This window comes from Dendropsophus ebraccatus, chromosome 2, assembly GCF_027789765.1.
Source record: "Dendropsophus ebraccatus isolate aDenEbr1 chromosome 2, aDenEbr1.pat, whole genome shotgun sequence".
Classification (NCBI taxonomy): domain Eukaryota; kingdom Metazoa; phylum Chordata; class Amphibia; order Anura; family Hylidae; genus Dendropsophus; species Dendropsophus ebraccatus.
The window spans coordinates 5,785,097-5,803,898 of record NC_091455.1 but is presented as its reverse complement, the minus strand read 5'-3'; the positions used below and the strand labels follow the sequence as shown (position 1 = coordinate 5,803,898).

Below are 18,802 nucleotides of genomic sequence, written 5' to 3'. Positions count from 1 at the left end.
CACCACAGTACCCTCCTCCACGGCTGAGCTTCTCCCCCTCATGTCACATGACCAGCGTAACTACAGCTCCTTCACACGTTCAGTTCCGCCCCCCCACGTCACATGATCATATTACAGGAGCTTTATCCGCTAGTTATACTGTATACTGCTGACTGAGTGATCACATGACATCGCGGCAGTGGTGGGCCCGCGCACTTACTAGTTGGGGTATGTACAATGTGATGGGTGGAGGGGTATCAGGGAATGGGTATGTACAGTCTGACGGGAGGAGGGGTATCAGGGATAGGGGGTATGTACAGTGTGATGGGGGAGGGGGGTATCAGGGAGGAGGTATGTACAGTGTGATGGGAGGAGGGAGGTATCAGGGAGGGGGGTATGTACAGTGTGATGGGAGGAGGGGGGTATGTACAGTGTGATGGGAGGAGGGGGTATCAGGGAGGGGGGTATGTACAGTGTGATGGGAGGAGGGGGTATCAGGGAGGGGGTGTGTACAGTGTGATGGGAGGAGGGGGGTATGTACAGTGTGATGGGAGGAGGGGTATCAGGGAGGGGGTGTGTACAGTGTGATTGGGGAGGGGGGTATCAGAAAGAGGGGTATCAGGGAGGGGGTATGTACAGTGTGATGGGAGGAGGGGGTATCAGGGAGGGGGGGTATGTATAGTGTGATTGGGGAGGGGGGTATCAGGGAGGGGGGTATCAGGGAGGAGGTATGTACAGTGTGATGGGGGTATCGGGGAGGGGGTATGTATAGTGTGATGTGAGGAGGGGGGTATGTACAGTGTGATGTGAGGAGGGGGGTATGTACAGTGTGATGGGAGGAGGGGGTATCAGGGAGGGGGTGTGTACAGTGTGATTGGGGAGGGGGGTATCAGAAAGAGGGGTATCAGGGAGGGGGTATGTACAGTGTGATGGGAGGAGGGGGTATCAGGGAGGGGGGGTATGTATAGTGTGATTGGGGAGGGGGGTATCAGGGAGGGGGGTTTCAGGGAGGAGGTATGTACAGTGTGATGGGGGTATCGGGGAGGGGGTATGTATAGTGTGATGTGAGGAGGGGGTATGTACAGTGTGATGGGAGGAGGGGGTATCAGGGAGGGGGGTATGTACAGTGTGATTGGGGAGGGGGGTATCAGTGATGGGTTATGTACAGTGTGATGGGAGGAGGGGGTATCCGGGAGGGGGTATGTACAGTGTGATTGGGGAGGAGGGGGGTATCAGGGAGGGGGTATGTACAGTGTGATGTGAGGAGGGGGTATGTACAGTGTGATGGGAGTAGGGGGGTATCGAGGAGGGGGTATGTACAGTGTGATGGAGGAGGGGGTATCAGGGAGGGGGTATGTACAGTGTGATGGGGAGGGGGTATCAGGGAAGGGGGTATGTACAGTGTGATGTGAGGAGGGGGGTATCAGGGAGGGGGTATCTACAGTGTGATGGGGGAGGGGGGTATCAGGGAGGAGGTATGTACAGTGTGATGGGGGTATCGGGGAGGGGGTATGTATAGTGTGATGTGAGGAGGGGGGTATGTACAGTGTGATGTGAGGAGGGGTATCAGGGAGGGGGGTATGTACAGTGTGATGTGAGGAGGGGTATCAGGGAGGGGGGTATGTACAGTGTGATGTGAGGAGGGGTATCAGGGAGGGGGTATGTACAGTGTGATGTGAGGAGGGGTATCAGGGAGGGGGGTATGTACAGTGTGATGTGAGGAGGGGTATCAGGGAGGGGGGTATGTACAGTGTGATGGGAGGAGGGGTATCAGGGAGGGGGTATGTACAGTGTGATGTGAGGAGGGGTATCAGGGAGGGGGGTATGTACAGTGTGATGGGAGGAGGGGGTATCAGGGAGGGGGGTATGTACAGTGTGATGGGAGGAGGGGGTATCAGGGAGGGGGGTATGTACAGTGTGATGGGAGGAGGGGGTATCAGGGAGGGGGTGTGTACAGTGTGATTGGGGAGGGGGGTATCAGGGAGAGGGGTATCAGGGAGGGGGTATGTACAGTGTGATTGTAGGAGGGGGTATCAGGGAGGGGGGTATGTATAGTGTGATGGGAGGAGGGGGTATCAGGGAGGGGGGTATGTACAGTGTGATGGGAGGAGGGGGTATCAGGGAGGGGGGGTGTACAGTGTGATTGGGGAGGGGGGTATCAGGGAGAGGGGTATCAGGGAGGGGGTATGTACAGTGTGATTGTAGGAGGGGGTATCAGGGAGGGGGGGTATGTATAGTGTGATGGGAGGAGGGGGTATCAGGGAGGGGGTATGTACAGTGTGATGGGAGGCGGTATGTACAGTGTGATGGGAGGGGGTATGTACAGTGTATGGGAGGGGGTATGTACAGTGTGATCGGAGGAGGGGGGTATCAGGGAGGGGGTTATTTACAGTGTAATGTGAGGAGGGGGTATCAGGGAGGGGGTATGTACAGTGCGATGTGAGGGGGGTTTCAGGGAGGGGGGTATGTATAGTGTGATTGGAGGAGGGGGGTATCGGGGGTATGTACAGTGAGATGTGAGGGGGGGGTATGTACAGTCTCTATCAATGCTCTGTGTGTCACATGACTCTGTGGTTCTTTATGAAGGTCCCTCCAGCCGATCCTGTGATTTCCATATCACCCACCATGGTTCTTCTAGTGAATGACCCCCGGAGGACAGACACGGCCAGGAGGGACATCACTGGGAGGATATTAGACTTCACCCTGGAGATCATCCGGCTGCTGACTGGAGAGGTGATGGCTCTATGTAGTCAGGGGGGAGGGGCTCCTCGGAGCATCTGCACCTTATGTCAGGTTAGACACAGTTATACCGCCACATCTATCACTCTGCTATACATCACTATAGCTGACTACAAGATAACATGTGATCTTTATGTATTTTGGGGCGCTGAATCCAAAAATAACATCCGTTTCCTCCAGTCACGTCCAGTTTTTCCACAAAACGCTGTTTACTAGTAAACTTTCACAGTTATAACGTAACATTGTATATAATTATTTGCAAAAGCCGAGTGTGAGAAAAGATAATAGTGAGCAGAAAGATCTGCAGCAGGCATAGCTACATGGAAAAATACTGAGAAGTGGTTTAATATGGCTGACGTGGCATTTTGTGGCTGTATATATATATATATATATAACATAGATATCAGGGCAGATGGAACACAAACATGATGGCCGACTACTGGTGTCTACAGCCTGACAACCCTGACCAGAACTATTCCAGAGCATCAAGTCACCCGGCCGGGCCTCACAGTCGCACTCATCCCGACTTGGCAATCTGTAGATCTGGGCTGCAGCAGCCCAGAGTAATACAGCACTGATCTAATCAATCAGTGCTGTATTATGTATGCTGCATTGATCTCTATGATAGATCAATTCTCCCAGGGGGAATTTAAATCCATGTATGTAAAAAATAAAAAAAAAAGTTTTTTTTTTATTAATAAAAAATCCCATGCCCTAGTAAGTTTAAATCCCATTTTACAAAAATAAATAAATAAACATGTTTGGTGTCGCCGCGTGCGTAATAGTCTGAACAATTAAAAGATGACATTCCTGATCTCGCACAAAAACCCGCCAAAGTGCAAAATTGCAGAATTTCGGTCACAACAAATGCAGAAAAATTGTAATAAAAATTGATCAAAAAGTCTCATATATGAAAGCAAAATAAAAGGAACAGATCATGGCGTAAAAATTGAGACCTCACACGGCCACATACACCAATAATAAAAGAGGGAATAGGGCAATTTGAAGAACTTTAAGTTGTTGTTTTTTTTTAAGTTTTAATTTTTTTTAAAAAGCCATCAAATAAAATGTTCTACAAGTTACATATGGCTGTAATCAGACCGATGAGAGGAACATTATAACATTATATTATATTATACCATAGGGTGAATGGTGGAAACACAAAACCATTTTTTACAATTTCTGTGCACAAGTAACTTTTTTCTGCTTTTTACTGTATATTTTATGGAATACTGAAGTCTGTATAATTGGTGTCACAAAAAATAAGGAGCTCATGTGGGTCTGTAGGTAAAGAACAGCAAGCACTGCGGCCGTATAAACATGGAAGACAAAATGAAAATTGTCTCAATAATCAGAAGAATTGACGAATTGCAGATTTTTTTGCCTTTAAATCTGGAATCGGCCCCTTTCATTTCGGTCAAATCAGCAAAAATATTTAGGTCGGCAGAATATTTTTTTTTCAAATGTAGCCGAGTGTGATAGCTGGTAATCGGCCTGTGTCTGCCGGAGGTCTCTATACTGCGCTCAGCCCCCTCATTGTCTCTCTCCATCCCCAGGATTACACCATAGTGAAGAAGACATGGGGGGAGGGTGTGGCCTTCCCCCAGGAGTCAGGAGGGTGGAGCCCAATCATGGAACCTCCATCACTAATACATGAGCAGAAGATCCTAGAACTCATCCATAGGATGACTGAGCTGCTGACTGGAGAGGTGACACTGCCGGGAATGCTGGGACATTATACAGTAATACAGGAGGGGTGGGGGGGTGACTGGAGAGGTGACACTGCTGGGACATTATACAGGAGGGGTGGGGGGGTGACTGGAGAGGTGACACTGCTGGGACATTATACAGGAGGGGTGGGGGGGGTGACTGGAGAGGTGACACTGCTGGGACATTATACAGGAGGGGTGGGGGGGTGACGAGAGGTGACCCTGCTGGGACATTATACAGGAGGGGTGGGGTGACTGGAGAGGTGACACTGCTGGGACATTATACAGGAGGGGTGGGGTGACTGGAGAGGTGACACTGCTGGGACATTATACAGGAGGGATGGGGGGGTTACTGGAGAGGTGACACTGCTGGGACATTATACAGGAGGGATGGGGGGGGGGGGGTGACTGGAGAGGTGACACTGCTGGGACATTATACAGGAGGGGTGGGGTGACTGGAGAGGTGACACTGCTGGGACATTATACAGTAATACAGGAGGGGGGGGTGACTGGAGAGGTGACACTGCTGGGACATTATACAGTAATACAGGAGGGGGGGGTGACTGGAGAGGTGACACTGCTGGGACATTATACAGGAGGGGTGGGGGGGTGACTGGAGAGGTGACACTGCTGGGACATTATACAGGAGGGGTGGGGGGGTGACTGGAGAGGTGACACTGCTGGGACATTATACAGGAGGGGGGGGGGGGTGACGAGAGGTGACCCTGCTGGGACATTATACAGGAGGGGTGGGGTGACTGGAGAGGTGACACTGCTGGGACATTATACAGGAGGGGTGGGGTGACTGGAGAGGTGACACTGCTGGGACATTATACAGGAGGGGTGGGGTGACTGGAGAGGTGACACTGCTGGGACATTATACAGGAGGGGTGGGGTGACTGGAGAGGTGACACTGCTGGGACATTATACAGTAATACAGGAGTGTGGGGGATGACTGGAGAGGTGACACTGCTGGGACATTATACAGTAATACAGGAGGGTGAAGGTGATGACTGTGACCATTGTGTGTGTCAGGTTCCTATAAGGAGTCAGCATGTGGCGGTATATTTCTCCATGGAGGAGTGGGAGTACATAGAGGAGCACAAGGATCAGTACTGGGACATCAAGATGGAGGATCAGCAACCCCTCGTATCACATGGTAAGAGGATACAGAGCCTCGTCCCTCCTCTGTGCAGTATATAGATGGCTATATGTCCGGTGTTTGGTCTCTCATAGATGGCGGCAGTGATGAGAATCCTCCAGAGAGGTGTCCCTGTCCTCTGTATCCCCAGGACTGTCCGGAGGGAAATGTCCCCGACTATCATCAGGTAGGGGGCGCTATACCCATCCATGGCGGAGCAGAAAGCACAAAACAGGATAGGACAGGAGCAGGAAGCACAAAAAAGGTTGTGTGCCCCGCCGCGCTCTGCGTTCTCCCGCCGCGCTCTGCGTTCTCCCGCCGCGCTCTGCGTTCTCCCGCCGCGCTCTGCGTTCTCCCGCCGCGCTCTGCGTTCTCCCGCCGCACTGACCTGCTCTCCTTGGTGGACCAGTGAGGAGTAATTCCTGCTCTTCTCCTTTGGCCAGGGTGAAGCTCGGGCTGACTGTATAGATGGAGCAGAAGAGGAGACGGATTTGGGGGCCGATCAGCAGTGTAAGGAGGGGAGACCTTAAAGGGGAACTCCAGCCAAAATCTTTTTCTTTCAAATGAACTGGTCCCAGAAAGTTCTATAGATCTGTAAGACTGGATATTTATAAGGAGAAGTAAATTACTGATCTATAGAACTTTTTGGGACCAGCTGATTTGAAAGAAAAATCTTTACACCGGAGTGCCACTTTAAAGAGGATGCACCACTAGGTACATCCAATTGAATTTAACACACCAATAGATCGGCGCCGTCATGGGGAAGCCGGTGCCGCAGTCCGTTGTTTGAACCTCGTCCCGGTTCCCGCGTACGGCGGCGTTCTATCCCGCGGTGCCAGGCCCTCAGTGGGAGGGAATTCCCTCTATGACGCGGCTCCATTGATTCTAATGATTCCTGGTGGTAAATCCTCTTTAATATGTGTCAGTTATATTGAGGGTCCCCCGTATACCTGTATACTGCTCCCATCATCCCTCTCATTACCTTACAGATGGATCAGATCAGCCAGAGGGATGTCCCCGACCTCTGTATCCCCAGGACTGTCCAGAGGGAGAAGTCCCCGACTATCATCAGGTAGAGGAGGCCGATCCCTATATATAGCACTGATCACTATATATAGCACTGATCCCTATATATAGCACTGATCACTATATATAGCACTGATCACTATATAGCACTGATCACTATATATAGCACTTACCTCTATATAGCACTGATCACTATGTATAGCACTGATCACTATATATAGCACTGACCTCTATATATAGCTCTGATCCCTATATATAGCAATGATCCCTATATATAGCACTTACCTCTATATAGCACTGATCACTATATATAGCACTGATCCCTATATATAGCTCTGATCCCTATATATAGCACTGATCCCTATATATAGCACTGATCCCTATATATAGCAATGATCCCTATATATAGCACTTACCTCTATATAGCACTGATCCCTATATATAGCACTGATCCATATATATAGCACTGACCTCTATATATAGCACTGACATCCGTATAGCACTGATCCCTATATATAGCACTGATCCCTATATAGCAATGATCCCTATATATATAGCACTTACCTCTATATAGCACTGATCACTATATATAGCACTGATCACTATATATAGCTCTGATCCCTATATATAGCACTGATCCCTATATATAGCACTGATCCCTATATATAGCAATGATCCCTATATATAGCACTTACCTCTATATAGCACTGATCCCTATATATAGCACTGATCTCTATATAGCACTGACCTCTATATATAGCACTGACATCCGTATAGCACTGATCCCTATATATAGCACTGATCCCTATATAGCACTGATCACTATATATAGCACTTACCTCTATATAGCACTGATCCCTATATATAGCACTGATCCCTATATATAGCACTGATCTCTATATAGCACTGACCTCTATATATAGCACTGAGATCCGTATAGCACTGATCCCTATATATAGCACTGATCTCTATATAGCACTGATCCCTATATATAGTACAGATCACTATATATAGCACTTACCTCTATATAGCACTGATCCCTATATATAGCACTGATCACTATATATAGCACTTACCTCTATATAGCACTGATCACTATATATAGCACTTACCTCTATATAGCACTGATCACTATATACAGCTCTGATCCCTATATATAGCAATGATCCCTATATATAGCACTTACCTCTATATAGCACTGATCACTATATATAGCTCTGATCCCTATATAGCACTGATCCCTATATATAGCACTGATCTCTATATAGCACTGACCTCTATATATAGCACTGACATCCGTATAGCACTGATCCCTATATATAGCACTGATCCCTATATATAGCACTGACCTCTATATATAGCACTGACATCCGTATAGCACTGATCCCTATATATAGCACTGATCCCTATATAGCACTGATCCCTATAGCGCCCCCAGTGGCCCCCTCATACATTCTGCTGGTTTTCCCTCCTGTCTGCTGGATTGTTCTGACTTGTTCTCTATGTCCCATCAGGGGGGAGATCAGGTGACTAATATTAAAGTGGAAGATGAAGCAGAAGAAGAGAGGATGAGGGGCGATCCCCGATGTATGAGTGAGGTGAAGGAGGAGGAGACGCCGGGAGCTGCTGCCCCAGGTATAAGGGAATGGAGTCACCCAGGGAGGTCACGGGGAGGTCACAGGGAGGTCACATGAAGGACGCAGGGAGTACTCAGGTAGGTCACACGGAGGATATAGGGAGGTCACGGGGCTAATGGGATTGTGTCACCTAGATTTTCTGTTCTGATTAGTCAGATAATGAAGCTTGTTCTTTTATTCTTTTGTTTTTTTTATTAATCTGTTTCTATTTTCTGACTGTCATTTTTTTTATTTCACTCTTTGTACATTGTTAGGCTAGGTTCACACTGCGTTTTTGCAATCCGTTTTTTGAAAAAAAACGGATACATTTGTGTGCATCTGTTTTGATTTGTTTTTCCATTGACGTCTATTGTAAAAAAAAAAAAAAAAACGGATCCGTTTTTTTTTTTTTTACAATGGAAGTACGGATCAAAACGGATGCACAGAAATGCATCCGGTTTTTTTCCAAAAAACGGATGAAAAAAAACGGATTGCAAAAACGCAGTGTGAACCTAGCCTTATGTGGGCAGCCATCTTGCCTGGGCTGTTTTTAACAGCATTTAGTTACACGCTGTACATCCAGGCTCATGGACATAGACGATAATAGACAGACTCTGTCCCCTTGAGATGAATGTGAGACATTACTGAGCGCGCTCTGTGACCTGTGAAGAGGTGATTTCACAGGGAGCTGCTATTGTCTCAGCTTAGTTTTAGCCCCAGGGGTGAGAATGAGAACTGCAAGATATCAGGATTATTTTATAATATAGATGGAAAAGTGGAAAAATATGCAAATCCCCATAGAAAACCTCTCCTGCTCTGGACAGTTCCTGACATGGACAGAGGTGGCAGCAGAGAGCACTGTGTCAGACTGGGGAGAATACACCACTTCCTGCAGGACATACAGCAGCTGATAAGTAAAGGAAGACTGGATATTTTTTTTTAATAGAAGTAAATTACAAATCTCTGGCACCTTCTGGCACCAATTGATTAAAAATAAATACATTTGGGGTGAACAATCCCTTTAAACCCATAATCAGTGAATCCATTCTAATCCTTACAGATAATCCCAGTACGAGCTTCGAGGAAAACTTCACGTTATCTCTTAAATCTAACAAAGAAGATGAGGACATCACGGAGCACTCCCTCAGAGACGCCATCACTCCTCTTCATGTGCATTCAGGTCTCCAGAGTACGGATCTCCCATATAATCCCGAGGAGCTGTCCCCTGACCGATCACAGATTGTAACCAGGAGTACAGATCAGAAGGAGGAAAAAAGGTTCGAATGTGCTGAATGTGGTAAACTGTTCACAGGAAACTCTGGGGAGAAGCCATACTCCTGTTCAGAATGTGGGAAGAAGCAGTTTTCATGTTTAGAATGTGGAAAATGCTTTACAGAAAAATCAAAACTTGTTATACATGAGAAAATTCACAGAGGGGAGAAGCCTTATTCATGTTCAGAATGTGGAAAATGTTTTGCAGATAAAGCAGTTCTTGTTAATCACGAGAGAATTCACACAGGGGAGAGGCCGTTCTCCTGTTCAGAATGTGGAAAATGCTTTACAGAACGATCAAACCTTGCTAGACACGAGAGAATTCACACAGGAGAGAAGCCATATTCATGTTTAGAATGTGGTAAATGTTTTACACAAAAATCCAATCTTGAAACGCATCAGAGAAGTCACACAGGGGAGAAGCCCTATTCCTGTTCACTGTGTGGGAAATGTTTTAAACTTAAATCAGGTCTTGTTCAGCATGAAAGAATTCACACTGGAGAGAAACCCTATTCGTGTTCAGAATGTGGGAAATGTTTTGCACAGAAATCAGGTCTTGTTATACATGAGAGAAGTCACACAGCAGAGGAATCCTTTTCATGTTCAGAATGTGGGAAATGCTTTATAAGTAAATCGTATCTTGTTATACATAAGAAAAGTCACACAGGAGAGAAGCCCTTTTCATGTTCACTTTGCGGGAAAACTTTTTTACAAAAATCAAATCTTGACACTCATGAGAGAAGTCACACAGGGGAGAAGCCGTACTCATGCACAGTATGTGGGAAATGTTTTACATATAAATCAAATCTTGTTCAACATCAGAGAAGTCACACAGGAGAGAAACCATTTTCCTGTTCAGAATGTGGGAAATGTTTTACCCAAAAATCAAATCTAGATGTGCATGAGAGAAGTCACTCGGGAGAGAAACCATTTGCATGTTCAGAATGTAGAAAATGTTTTACTACTAAAACCAGACTCCGGGATCATCAGAGAATTCACACAGGAGAGAAGCCATATTCATGTTCGCAGTGTGGAAAATGCTTTGTACAAAATGCCCATCTGTATGTGCATGAGCGAATTCATACAGGAGAGAAGCCGTATTCATGTTCAGAATGTGGGAAATGTTTTATTACTAAAGTGAAACTTAGGAATCATCTGCGAAGTCACACAGGAGTAATGTCATTTTAATGTTCTGTATGTGGGAAATGTTAAAGCTCTGGGGAAAAGCTGTTTTGTTTGTTCGCTGTCACACATCCCAAAACAAGACATTAAAAGACCAATAAGAGCGCTTCATTGTTTGCCTGATATTAACCAGAATGCATTTTTTGCAAAAAAAAAAAAAAAAAAAAAAAAAAACTGATGAAAAAACAGATACATTTTGTGCCTCCATTTTGATTAGTTTTTCCAATACTTCTATGATAAGAAAAAACGGATCAAAAAGCATGAAAATCAGTGGAAAAACAAATCAAAATGCATCAGGTTTTTTTCATCAGTTTAAACGCAGTTTATCGTGACCAACGACTGCGCCAAAAAACTGCAGTGGATGTAACTTGTACGGATGAAGAATTGCTATGCAAGAATCCCCCACCAATCATACTGATAAGACATGGCGGGGCGGGGCAGGGGGGGATGGCTGCTGCAGAAAAGGGAAGCTAGTTGCCCTCTCGGTTGGAGCCGGATTGGCCTCTTCTCTCAGAGGTAGAAAGAAGAGACGGGGGGCGGGGGGTGGGGGGCGGGGGGGTGGGGGGTGGGGGTGACCTGGGAAGGTAGCGGTGACCTGAGTGATCAGTTACTAATTCTCGTCCCCTCAGTATATTCAGATGTTTGCAGTCCCTCTGTGCCGTGTCGTCCTCTCTGTGCGGCGTTGTCGTCCCCTCTGTGCGGCGTTGTCGTCCTCTCTGTGTGCTGTCCTCTGTGCAGTATCCTCAGATACTTTATCCTCTGTGCAGTATCCTCAGATACTTTATCCTCTGTGTGCTGTCCTCTGTGCGGTATCCTCTTAGATACTTTATCCTCTGTGTGCTGTCCTCTGTGCGGTATCCTCTGAGATACTTTATCCTCTGTGTGCTGTCCTCTGTGCGGTATCCTCTGAGATACTTTATCCTCTGTGTGGTATCCTCTGAGATACTTTATCCTCTTTGTGCTGTCCTCTGTGCGGTATACTCTGGGATACTTTATCCTCTGTGTGTCGTCCCCTCTGTGCGGCGTCATCCTCTCTGTGTGGCGTCTTCCTCTGTGCGGTATACTCTGGGATACTTTATCCTCTGTGCGGCATCATCCTCTCTGTGTGGCGTCTTCCTCTGTGCGGTATACTCTGGGATACTTTATCCTCTGTGCGGCATCATCCTCTCTGTGTGGCGTCGTCCTCTGTGCGGTGTCGTCCTCTCTGTGGGGTGTCCTCTGTGCAGTATCCTCTGAGATACTTTATCCTCTGTGTGCTGTCCTCTGTGCGGTATCCTCTGTGTGTCGTCCCCCGTGTGCGGCGGCGTCCTCTCTGTGTGGCGTCGTCCTCTGTGCGGTGTTGTCCCCTGTGCGTTGTCGTCCCCTCTGTGTGGCATCTTCCTCTGTGCGGTAACCTCTGGGATACTTTATCCTCTGTGTTTTGTCCCCTGTGTCCCCCCAGTATCACAGATCTTAGAAAATGGTGAGTTTCCTTACAATTCATTCAATGTTCAAAAATCTTGTAAGAGTCGCCAAGATCCCAAACTTCTAGGAAAATCATAACAGATGTAATTTCTCATCTCATTGGATTTGTGTTTCTCCAGTTATGATCGTGAGTTGGATAAGTACAGTAATAACCTCTGTTCTTTACACTCCATGGGTGCAGAGCACCCGGCCAACAGAGCGTAAAGAGTTAAGGGGTGACGCAATAGCCTCATCCCTTACCTCCTCTTGGCTTGCATCATGCACCACTCCTTACAGTGTGTAGATTCGCCCCTCCTCCCCGGCATATGCCCCTCCTCCGCTCGCCCGAAGGGAGGAGGCGTAAATAATGATCCAAAACTGCTGTAGATTTGTTGCGCACTTCTCACGTATTATAGAAGAAGTGGATGACATTATGGACTGAACGGCTGCGGGATCATCCTAATCCAGGAGGAGGAGGATGAGACCTCTGACAGCGTTCAGTGTGTTCCTACTCCTCTTCTTCCACTTTGTGGTTTGAGAAGGTTTTCTCGGTTTTCACTGACTGCCCCCTCTGTGCAGTCCCCAAATGGTAGGTGGCCCCCTCTGTGCAGTCCCCAAATGGTAGGTGGCCCCCTCTGTGCAGTCCCCAAATGGTAGGTGGCCCCCTCTGTGCAGTCCCCAAATGGTAGGTGGCCCCCTCTGTGCAGTCCCCAAATGGTAGGTGGCCCCCTCTGTGCAGTCCCCAAATGGTAGGTGGCCCCCTAATTAGAAATATCGGCAGAGTACGTTATTACCAATCCTCAAACCAGAGTATATACAGTGGTGAACAGAGCAGGAGACGCTGAAGAATCGGCCACACAAAGAAAGAGACATCTGATGTTGTGGAATCTGGCGGCTACCAGCAGACTGTGTGCTCCTTGTTGTCATCATTGTCTCTAGTGACCGTTTCTTCATAAACCTCGACCTCACATAGTGTCAGGTACTCTGTGCGTCCTGGGATCTCAACGCTGATGTACTGACCTTCCGTCCCGTTACAGCAGAAAGACAAGTGAGGAGACACAACATTTGTCTACTGACTCTTTATAGTCCGAGTCCTGGGAGGCTTCTCCTTCTCTTGCTATATTTTTGGCTGTAAAAATAAGAACAAAAGAGCTTTCCATAATCCTCCTCACTCTCCTGCCGCAGAGAACCGCAACTCCATGCATGAAGGTGCGGCGGGCTGGAACGTTCTGTATGGACACCTCGCAGGATGGAGACGCTTTCTGGATTGACCCCGAAGAGTTTTATAGCAACAACTGGAGCCGAGGTAGATTTTTGGGCAGTCACTGAAATCTAAACACTCGAACCCCACGATAGACATAAAATTCTCACCACCAGGTTGGAGTCCACATCCCAGAGTCAGACTCACAGATCCAAGCAGAATCAGAGAGAACAGAAGCTTCATTCTGGAGGAAGAAGAGACAGAGAATTATACTGATCCCAAGAGAGTCACTGTGTGTAATAATCTGTATAATAAGGAAAGACTCGTCACATCATTTCCCTTACGTCCCACCGCAGCACAATAATGGGGTATTCTCGCCCCTGTGTGCTGGGCTGGATAGAACCCAAATTAATTAGAGATAAGCACCTCCCCCACAGGAATAAAGGGGACCTCCCTCCCCCCACACCCCAGATAGTAGTTTATTTTTGTGTTGGAAGCAGGACCCCCCGGCCCCCCCCACCCCCTTTTTTATGTCTATATTTTCTAATCCTATGTTTTAGGTCATTACTTCTGGGTGAATCCTTGGACATGTTGTATCTTTCCTTTGTATTTTGCGTCTGCTTAGTAAGTTATCGCCTTCTTTTGCGCACTCTGTGTTACACGTGTGCCGGGATGCCCAGCGGAAAACAAAAGAGAAGAAAAACAAAACAAAATGCCCAGTGGGGCAGAAGTGCCACATTGTACATCCTTCGGCCTGGATCACGACAGCGTCGGACAGAAAGTGCCTCATTCCAAGTCGTCTCCCCCAGCTCTCCGAACCGGAAGTAAGTCCCAGAGTTGGGATCTGGGCTCTTCGCGTCCGGAGAAGCTGGAGAATTGTCTCCTATGTACTGTTTGCAGGTATTTCATTCCTCCAGTCCACCAGGGACCCAGTTGGGTTCTTAGCAGTACTAAGGCAGCTGAACGGTGAAGTTAGCTCCAAGTTGTGGTTATTTAACTCAGCTGCTCACTCGGCTTCAATTTAAAGGCTGCCACCTTGGTTCTATGTTGCAAACTGCAGTTTTTTTTCTTCCTTAGGGTCTATCCACACGTACAGACTCGCAGCGTAAATCTCGCTGCAAGTCTGGCAGGTCCTGGCAGTTCCCTGTCACTACATACTCGCAGCTGTCTGAACGACCGCTGCATGTGCCGGCCCCTTAACCCCCTTAACCGCTGTGTCTGTATATACGTTACCTGTCCTTGATGCACAGGGTCCCGCGGTCCTGCTCTCCCGCCCAGCCAATCAGTGGCTGCGGCTGGGCAACACACTGATTGGCTGGATGGGAGAGCAGGACGCCAGGACCCCGTGCAGGAGACAGGTTACGTATATACAGACACAGCGGGGCGGGAGCCGAAGGGGTTAAGGGGCCGGCAGAATAACATACTTATGTAGTGACAGTGAACTGCCAGGACCTGACTGATTTACGCTGCGAGTCTGTACGTGCGAACTGACCCTCAGGTACATTGCTGCTTTTTAATAAAAATCCTAACCGGTCTTTACCAGCGCAGGGATCACGATGGTGCGTTTTTTTTGTTTTTTTTTTAAACACTGCCTTGTCTTCGCACTCGGAGACAGTCTTTTCCCGAGCACTAAGGCAGGCCCGGCGCCCCCCATTGTGGCAATATCTCCTCCGCTCGGTGACGCAGTTCCATTGATTCGAATGCAGCTGTGTCACAAAGGGGAGGGGGTTTTATCACACTAACTGGCTGAGCGGACCGCACACTTCACGACCCGGGTTCAGCTCGGACCAGGAAGCGTCTGGGAACCCAAACTGCTGTATGCGGCCACCAGCGCTGGAGCGGGGGAAGGAAATGGCATGTTATTTCTTTTATCCTCCCCCTCCCCAGACTTCTCCTTTAAGATAAAAAAAATAATAATATTTAGCGATGTATCTGATATACATTCACTATAAGGCTGTCTCTACTGGTTTCTCTGTCCTTCAGCTTAGGAGTATACTTACCTATTGCTGTCTATCTAGCATGTCATCCAGACGAAAAAATTCTGCAAAAAGACATCATCTTTGTTGCAGAGACGGTGAAAAGAATTAAGAGAAGAGTTCTTAACCGCAGTAGCCAAGAAAAAAGCCAGAAGCAGCCACCATTCCTCTCCTTCTCTGTCGGGAGAAGAGTATAGAGTAATCTGCAGAAGAGGAGCAGGATAAGTTCCTATTCCCAATCCAGCTCCCAAGGTCAACATGGCCCTGGCTAAATTATCCAGAAGGACCACAGTACCTGCAGAAGATGGGTCTAATTGAAGAGATTCTATGAATTGTAGAATCAAGATTTCTTTGAAGAGCGCCTACTCTGCAACCATGAGGTTTCTAAGACCCTAAGGAAATGGCTTTCGAAGGTTCAGGATGGTATAGACTTTGGTACAAATGGAGACACTATTCTGTCCTCATTTAAGCAAATTTCTCTAGCAGTCGATTACTTATTTGACTTGGCCTTGCATCAAGCTAGACTGGCCCTTAGGGCTATGGCTGTAACCTCTGCTGCTCGTAAGGCATTGTGGTTACATCCATGGTCTGGGGACAGTCCCTCCAAGTACCATCTGTGTAACCTGGAATTTAATTCAGGTAGGTTTTTTTGGTAAAGGTTCTCCAACAAGAAGAGGATATCTTTACCCCAAGTCTTTAGAAGGAGACAGAAAAGGTCTCCTCAGCAGACATCAGTTTTGTGCCAGAGGTTATGGAACCTTTAGAAGAGGAAGTCCATCCAGGAAGGACTGACGCCAACATAGTGCTAGGGGTCATCTATCACCTGTCTGCCTAGGAAAGTTTAATTTCAGAAGTTTGGGTGTTAAACATAATAAGAGAACCTATGTTTTACCCCTTCACCCCCTGCCTCCAGAAAGTTTTCTCATTTCCTTACGTCTCTCTCACTGGAAAGAAGAACCTGGATGGCTCCATTTTTTTTAACTCACAGACATTGCGACTAGGGATGGTCCGAACAGAGTTCGGTTCGGGTTCGTACGAACCCGAACCCTCGGTAATGATTCCCGCTGTCTGCCCGCTCCGTGCAGCGGGCGGATCCAGCGGGAGGACCACCTGGAAAACTGGGATATAGCCATAGGCTGTATCCCAGTTTTCCAGGCGGTCCTCCCGCTGTATCCACCCGCTCCACGGAGCGGGCAGACAGCGGGAATCTGATGCTGAGCGTTCGGGTTCATGCGAACCCGAACCTCGGAGGGTTCGGACCATCCCTAATTGCGACCTTAGAACTGGTACCTCCTGGGGAGATAGGTATGGGAGTTTACACTCCTGTTTTCCTGGTACTAAAGCCCTTGCGCAGGGGGAAAACGATCATACACCTTAGGTGTCTCAACCGGGTTATGATGAAGAACAGGTTCAGGATGGAGACTATCATGTCGTCATTAGATCTAAAAGACGTGTAGTTTCATATACCCATTTACGAAGATTATACCCATTATGAAATAAATTCTTCCAGATAGCTTTATACATCAAGGGTCTACTACACCACCTCCAGTTTAGAGTGCTTCCCTTCAGGATCACCCCTGCCGCCTTTTATATTTACAAAGGTTGTAGCCTCTGTAGTAGCATAAATGTCATTCCATATCTGGACGATTGGCTTCTCCTAGCCAGGTCGGTGGAACATCTATACCAGGATGTTTCCAATACTTTGAACCTACTCTTCTCTTTAGGATGGGTAGTCAATTGGAAGAGCTCTCCAAGGTAAAAAGGTTCGTGTGTTTCATTGTAGATTCCCAAGAGATGAAACTGATCCTCACCCCAGAGAGGAAGATGAGAATACTGGAAGGGTATCTGTTTCTGAAAGTTCCTTGTCCTGTGTCCCTCAGAAATCTGATGCGTTTTCTGGGCCTATTGTCTTCAGCTGCAGAGGCACTTCCCTGGGTGCTTTGGCACATGAGAACACTTCAAGCAGAATTTCTTCAGACTTGGTACAAGAGATTTTGGGAGCTGGAAAGGAAGATCAGGCTCTACTCTTCAGTGATGGTCAGTGGTATGGGATGGAGCCAGCCTAGAAGATCCACCATAGGTAGTCCTTATCACAGACTCATCAGGCTCAGGATTGGAGGAACACATAGGAGACCTAAATAGCTCAAGGAACCTGTTCATCCTCAGAGAAAATCCTCTCTTCCAAAAAGAGGTAGTTAAAAGCTATATTCAAAGCTAAAGCGTTAGTTGTCCAGGCATGATGGGAATTGTAGTTTTGCAACAGCTGGAGGGACGAAGGTTCCCCATCTCTTCCTTAGAAAACATTTGTCTTTTAATCTCCTGGTCCACTCCTAAGATGTTCTTCAAACATTATAGGATCAGTTGTTTCTTCTACAGCCATTTCTAAGTCTGTAGTTTAGCCTACTTTGCATGATGGTTGGGGGTTGTTTGTGCCAAATCTCTGTTATTGTGTCGCTGTGTAAGCGAAGATAACACTGAATGTTAATGTGTTTTCCCTTAGTCCCATCAGCAGCACAAGCTTCCCCCCCCCTTATTTATTCTGTTGTCTTCATAGTTATATCACTATCCGGGGTGGGGGGGTCTCATCTTTATATCTGTGGGGGCGGGAGGAGCTTATCTTTGTTTAATTTAAATTCTATTACAAATTCTGTTGTCCTGCCCAGCACACAGGGGTGAGAATACCCCATTGTGCTGCTGATGGGACTAAGGGAAAACATTCAGAATGTTATCTTACTGATCCTGAGTTATATCTGATGCTCCAGTAACACCCAGAGCTGCACTCGCTATGCTGGTTGTAGCTTCTTTGACATCTTTTATCACTGTCCTGGGACATAGAGCCCTTTTGTCACCATGTGATGACTTGATGTGGGCACTGGCTGAGGGTGATGGTGGAGCTAGATGAGAGTGCTGGTGGAGCTGGCTGAGGATGATAGTGGAGCTGGATAATGGTGATGGTGGAGCTGGATAATGGTGATGGTGGAGCTGGATGAGGGTGATGGTGGAGCTGGATGAAAATGATGGTGGAGCTGGATGAGGGTGATGGTGGTGCTGGATGAGGGTGATGGTGGAGCTGGATGAGGGTGATGGTGGAGCTGGATGAAGGTGATGGTGGAGCTGGATGAGGGTGATGGTGGAGCTGGATGAGGGTGATGGTGGTGCTGTCTGAGGATGCTGGTGGTGCTGGCTGAGGATGATGGTGGTGCTGGCTGAGGATGATGGTGGAGCTGGAGGAGGGTGTTGGTGAAGCTGGCTGAGGGTGATGGTGGAGCTAGATGAGGGTGCTGGTGGTGCTGGCTGAGGATGATGGTGGAGCTGGATGAGGGTGATGGTGGAGCTGGATGAGGGTGATGGTGGAGCTGGATGAGGGTGATGGTAGAGCTAGATAAGGGTGCTGGTGGAGCTGGCTGAGGGTGATGGTGGAGCTGGATGAGGGTGATGGTGGAGCTGGATGAGGGTGATGGTGGAGCTGGATGAGGGTGATGGTGGAGCTGGATGAGGATGATGGTGGTGCTGGCTGA

General features: G+C 47.7%; 2 protein-coding genes across 2 annotated transcripts in view; one reads left to right on the top strand and one right to left on the bottom strand.

The window, feature by feature from the left end:
* The first annotated feature begins 32 nt into the window (after positions 1–32).
* Positions 33–10,770, top strand: LOC138782944 (oocyte zinc finger protein XlCOF7.1-like). The gene is made up of 9 exons (XM_069956960.1): positions 33–207; positions 2,566–2,712; positions 4,275–4,427; positions 5,463–5,586; positions 5,664–5,755; positions 6,012–6,078; positions 6,558–6,640; positions 8,109–8,229; positions 9,271–10,770. The coding sequence occupies exons 2-9, from the start codon at positions 2,605–2,607 to the stop codon at positions 10,668–10,670; spliced, it is 2,148 nt and encodes a 715-aa protein (XP_069813061.1). The 5' UTR covers positions 33–207; positions 2,566–2,604; the 3' UTR covers positions 10,671–10,770.
* A 2,232-nt stretch (positions 10,771–13,002) lies between these two features.
* LOC138782896 (uncharacterized) overlaps positions 13,003–18,802 on the bottom strand; it is a 128,853-nt gene continuing 123,053 nt past the window's right edge. The window contains exons 20-21 of the mRNA XM_069956838.1: positions 13,479–13,552; positions 13,003–13,127 (exon numbers count right to left, since the gene is read on the bottom strand). Coding sequence (XP_069812939.1) covers positions 13,003–13,127; positions 13,479–13,552 — 199 coding nt within the window. The remainder of the gene's footprint in view (positions 13,128–13,478; positions 13,553–18,802) is intronic.

Bases quoted from the DNA above. Each gene is read 5' to 3' on its own strand.
- LOC138782944 (XM_069956960.1), top strand. From the start codon at position 2,605: ATGGTTCTTCTAGTGAATGACCCCCGGAGGACAGACACGGCCAGGAGG. The intron at 5,587-5,663 runs GTAAGAGGATAC...GGTCTCTCATAG, and splicing joins GCAACCCCTCGTATCACATG to ATGGCGGCAGTGATGAGAAT. The intron at 5,756-6,011 runs GTAGGGGGCGCT...TCCTTTGGCCAG, and splicing joins ATGTCCCCGACTATCATCAG to GGTGAAGCTCGGGCTGACTG.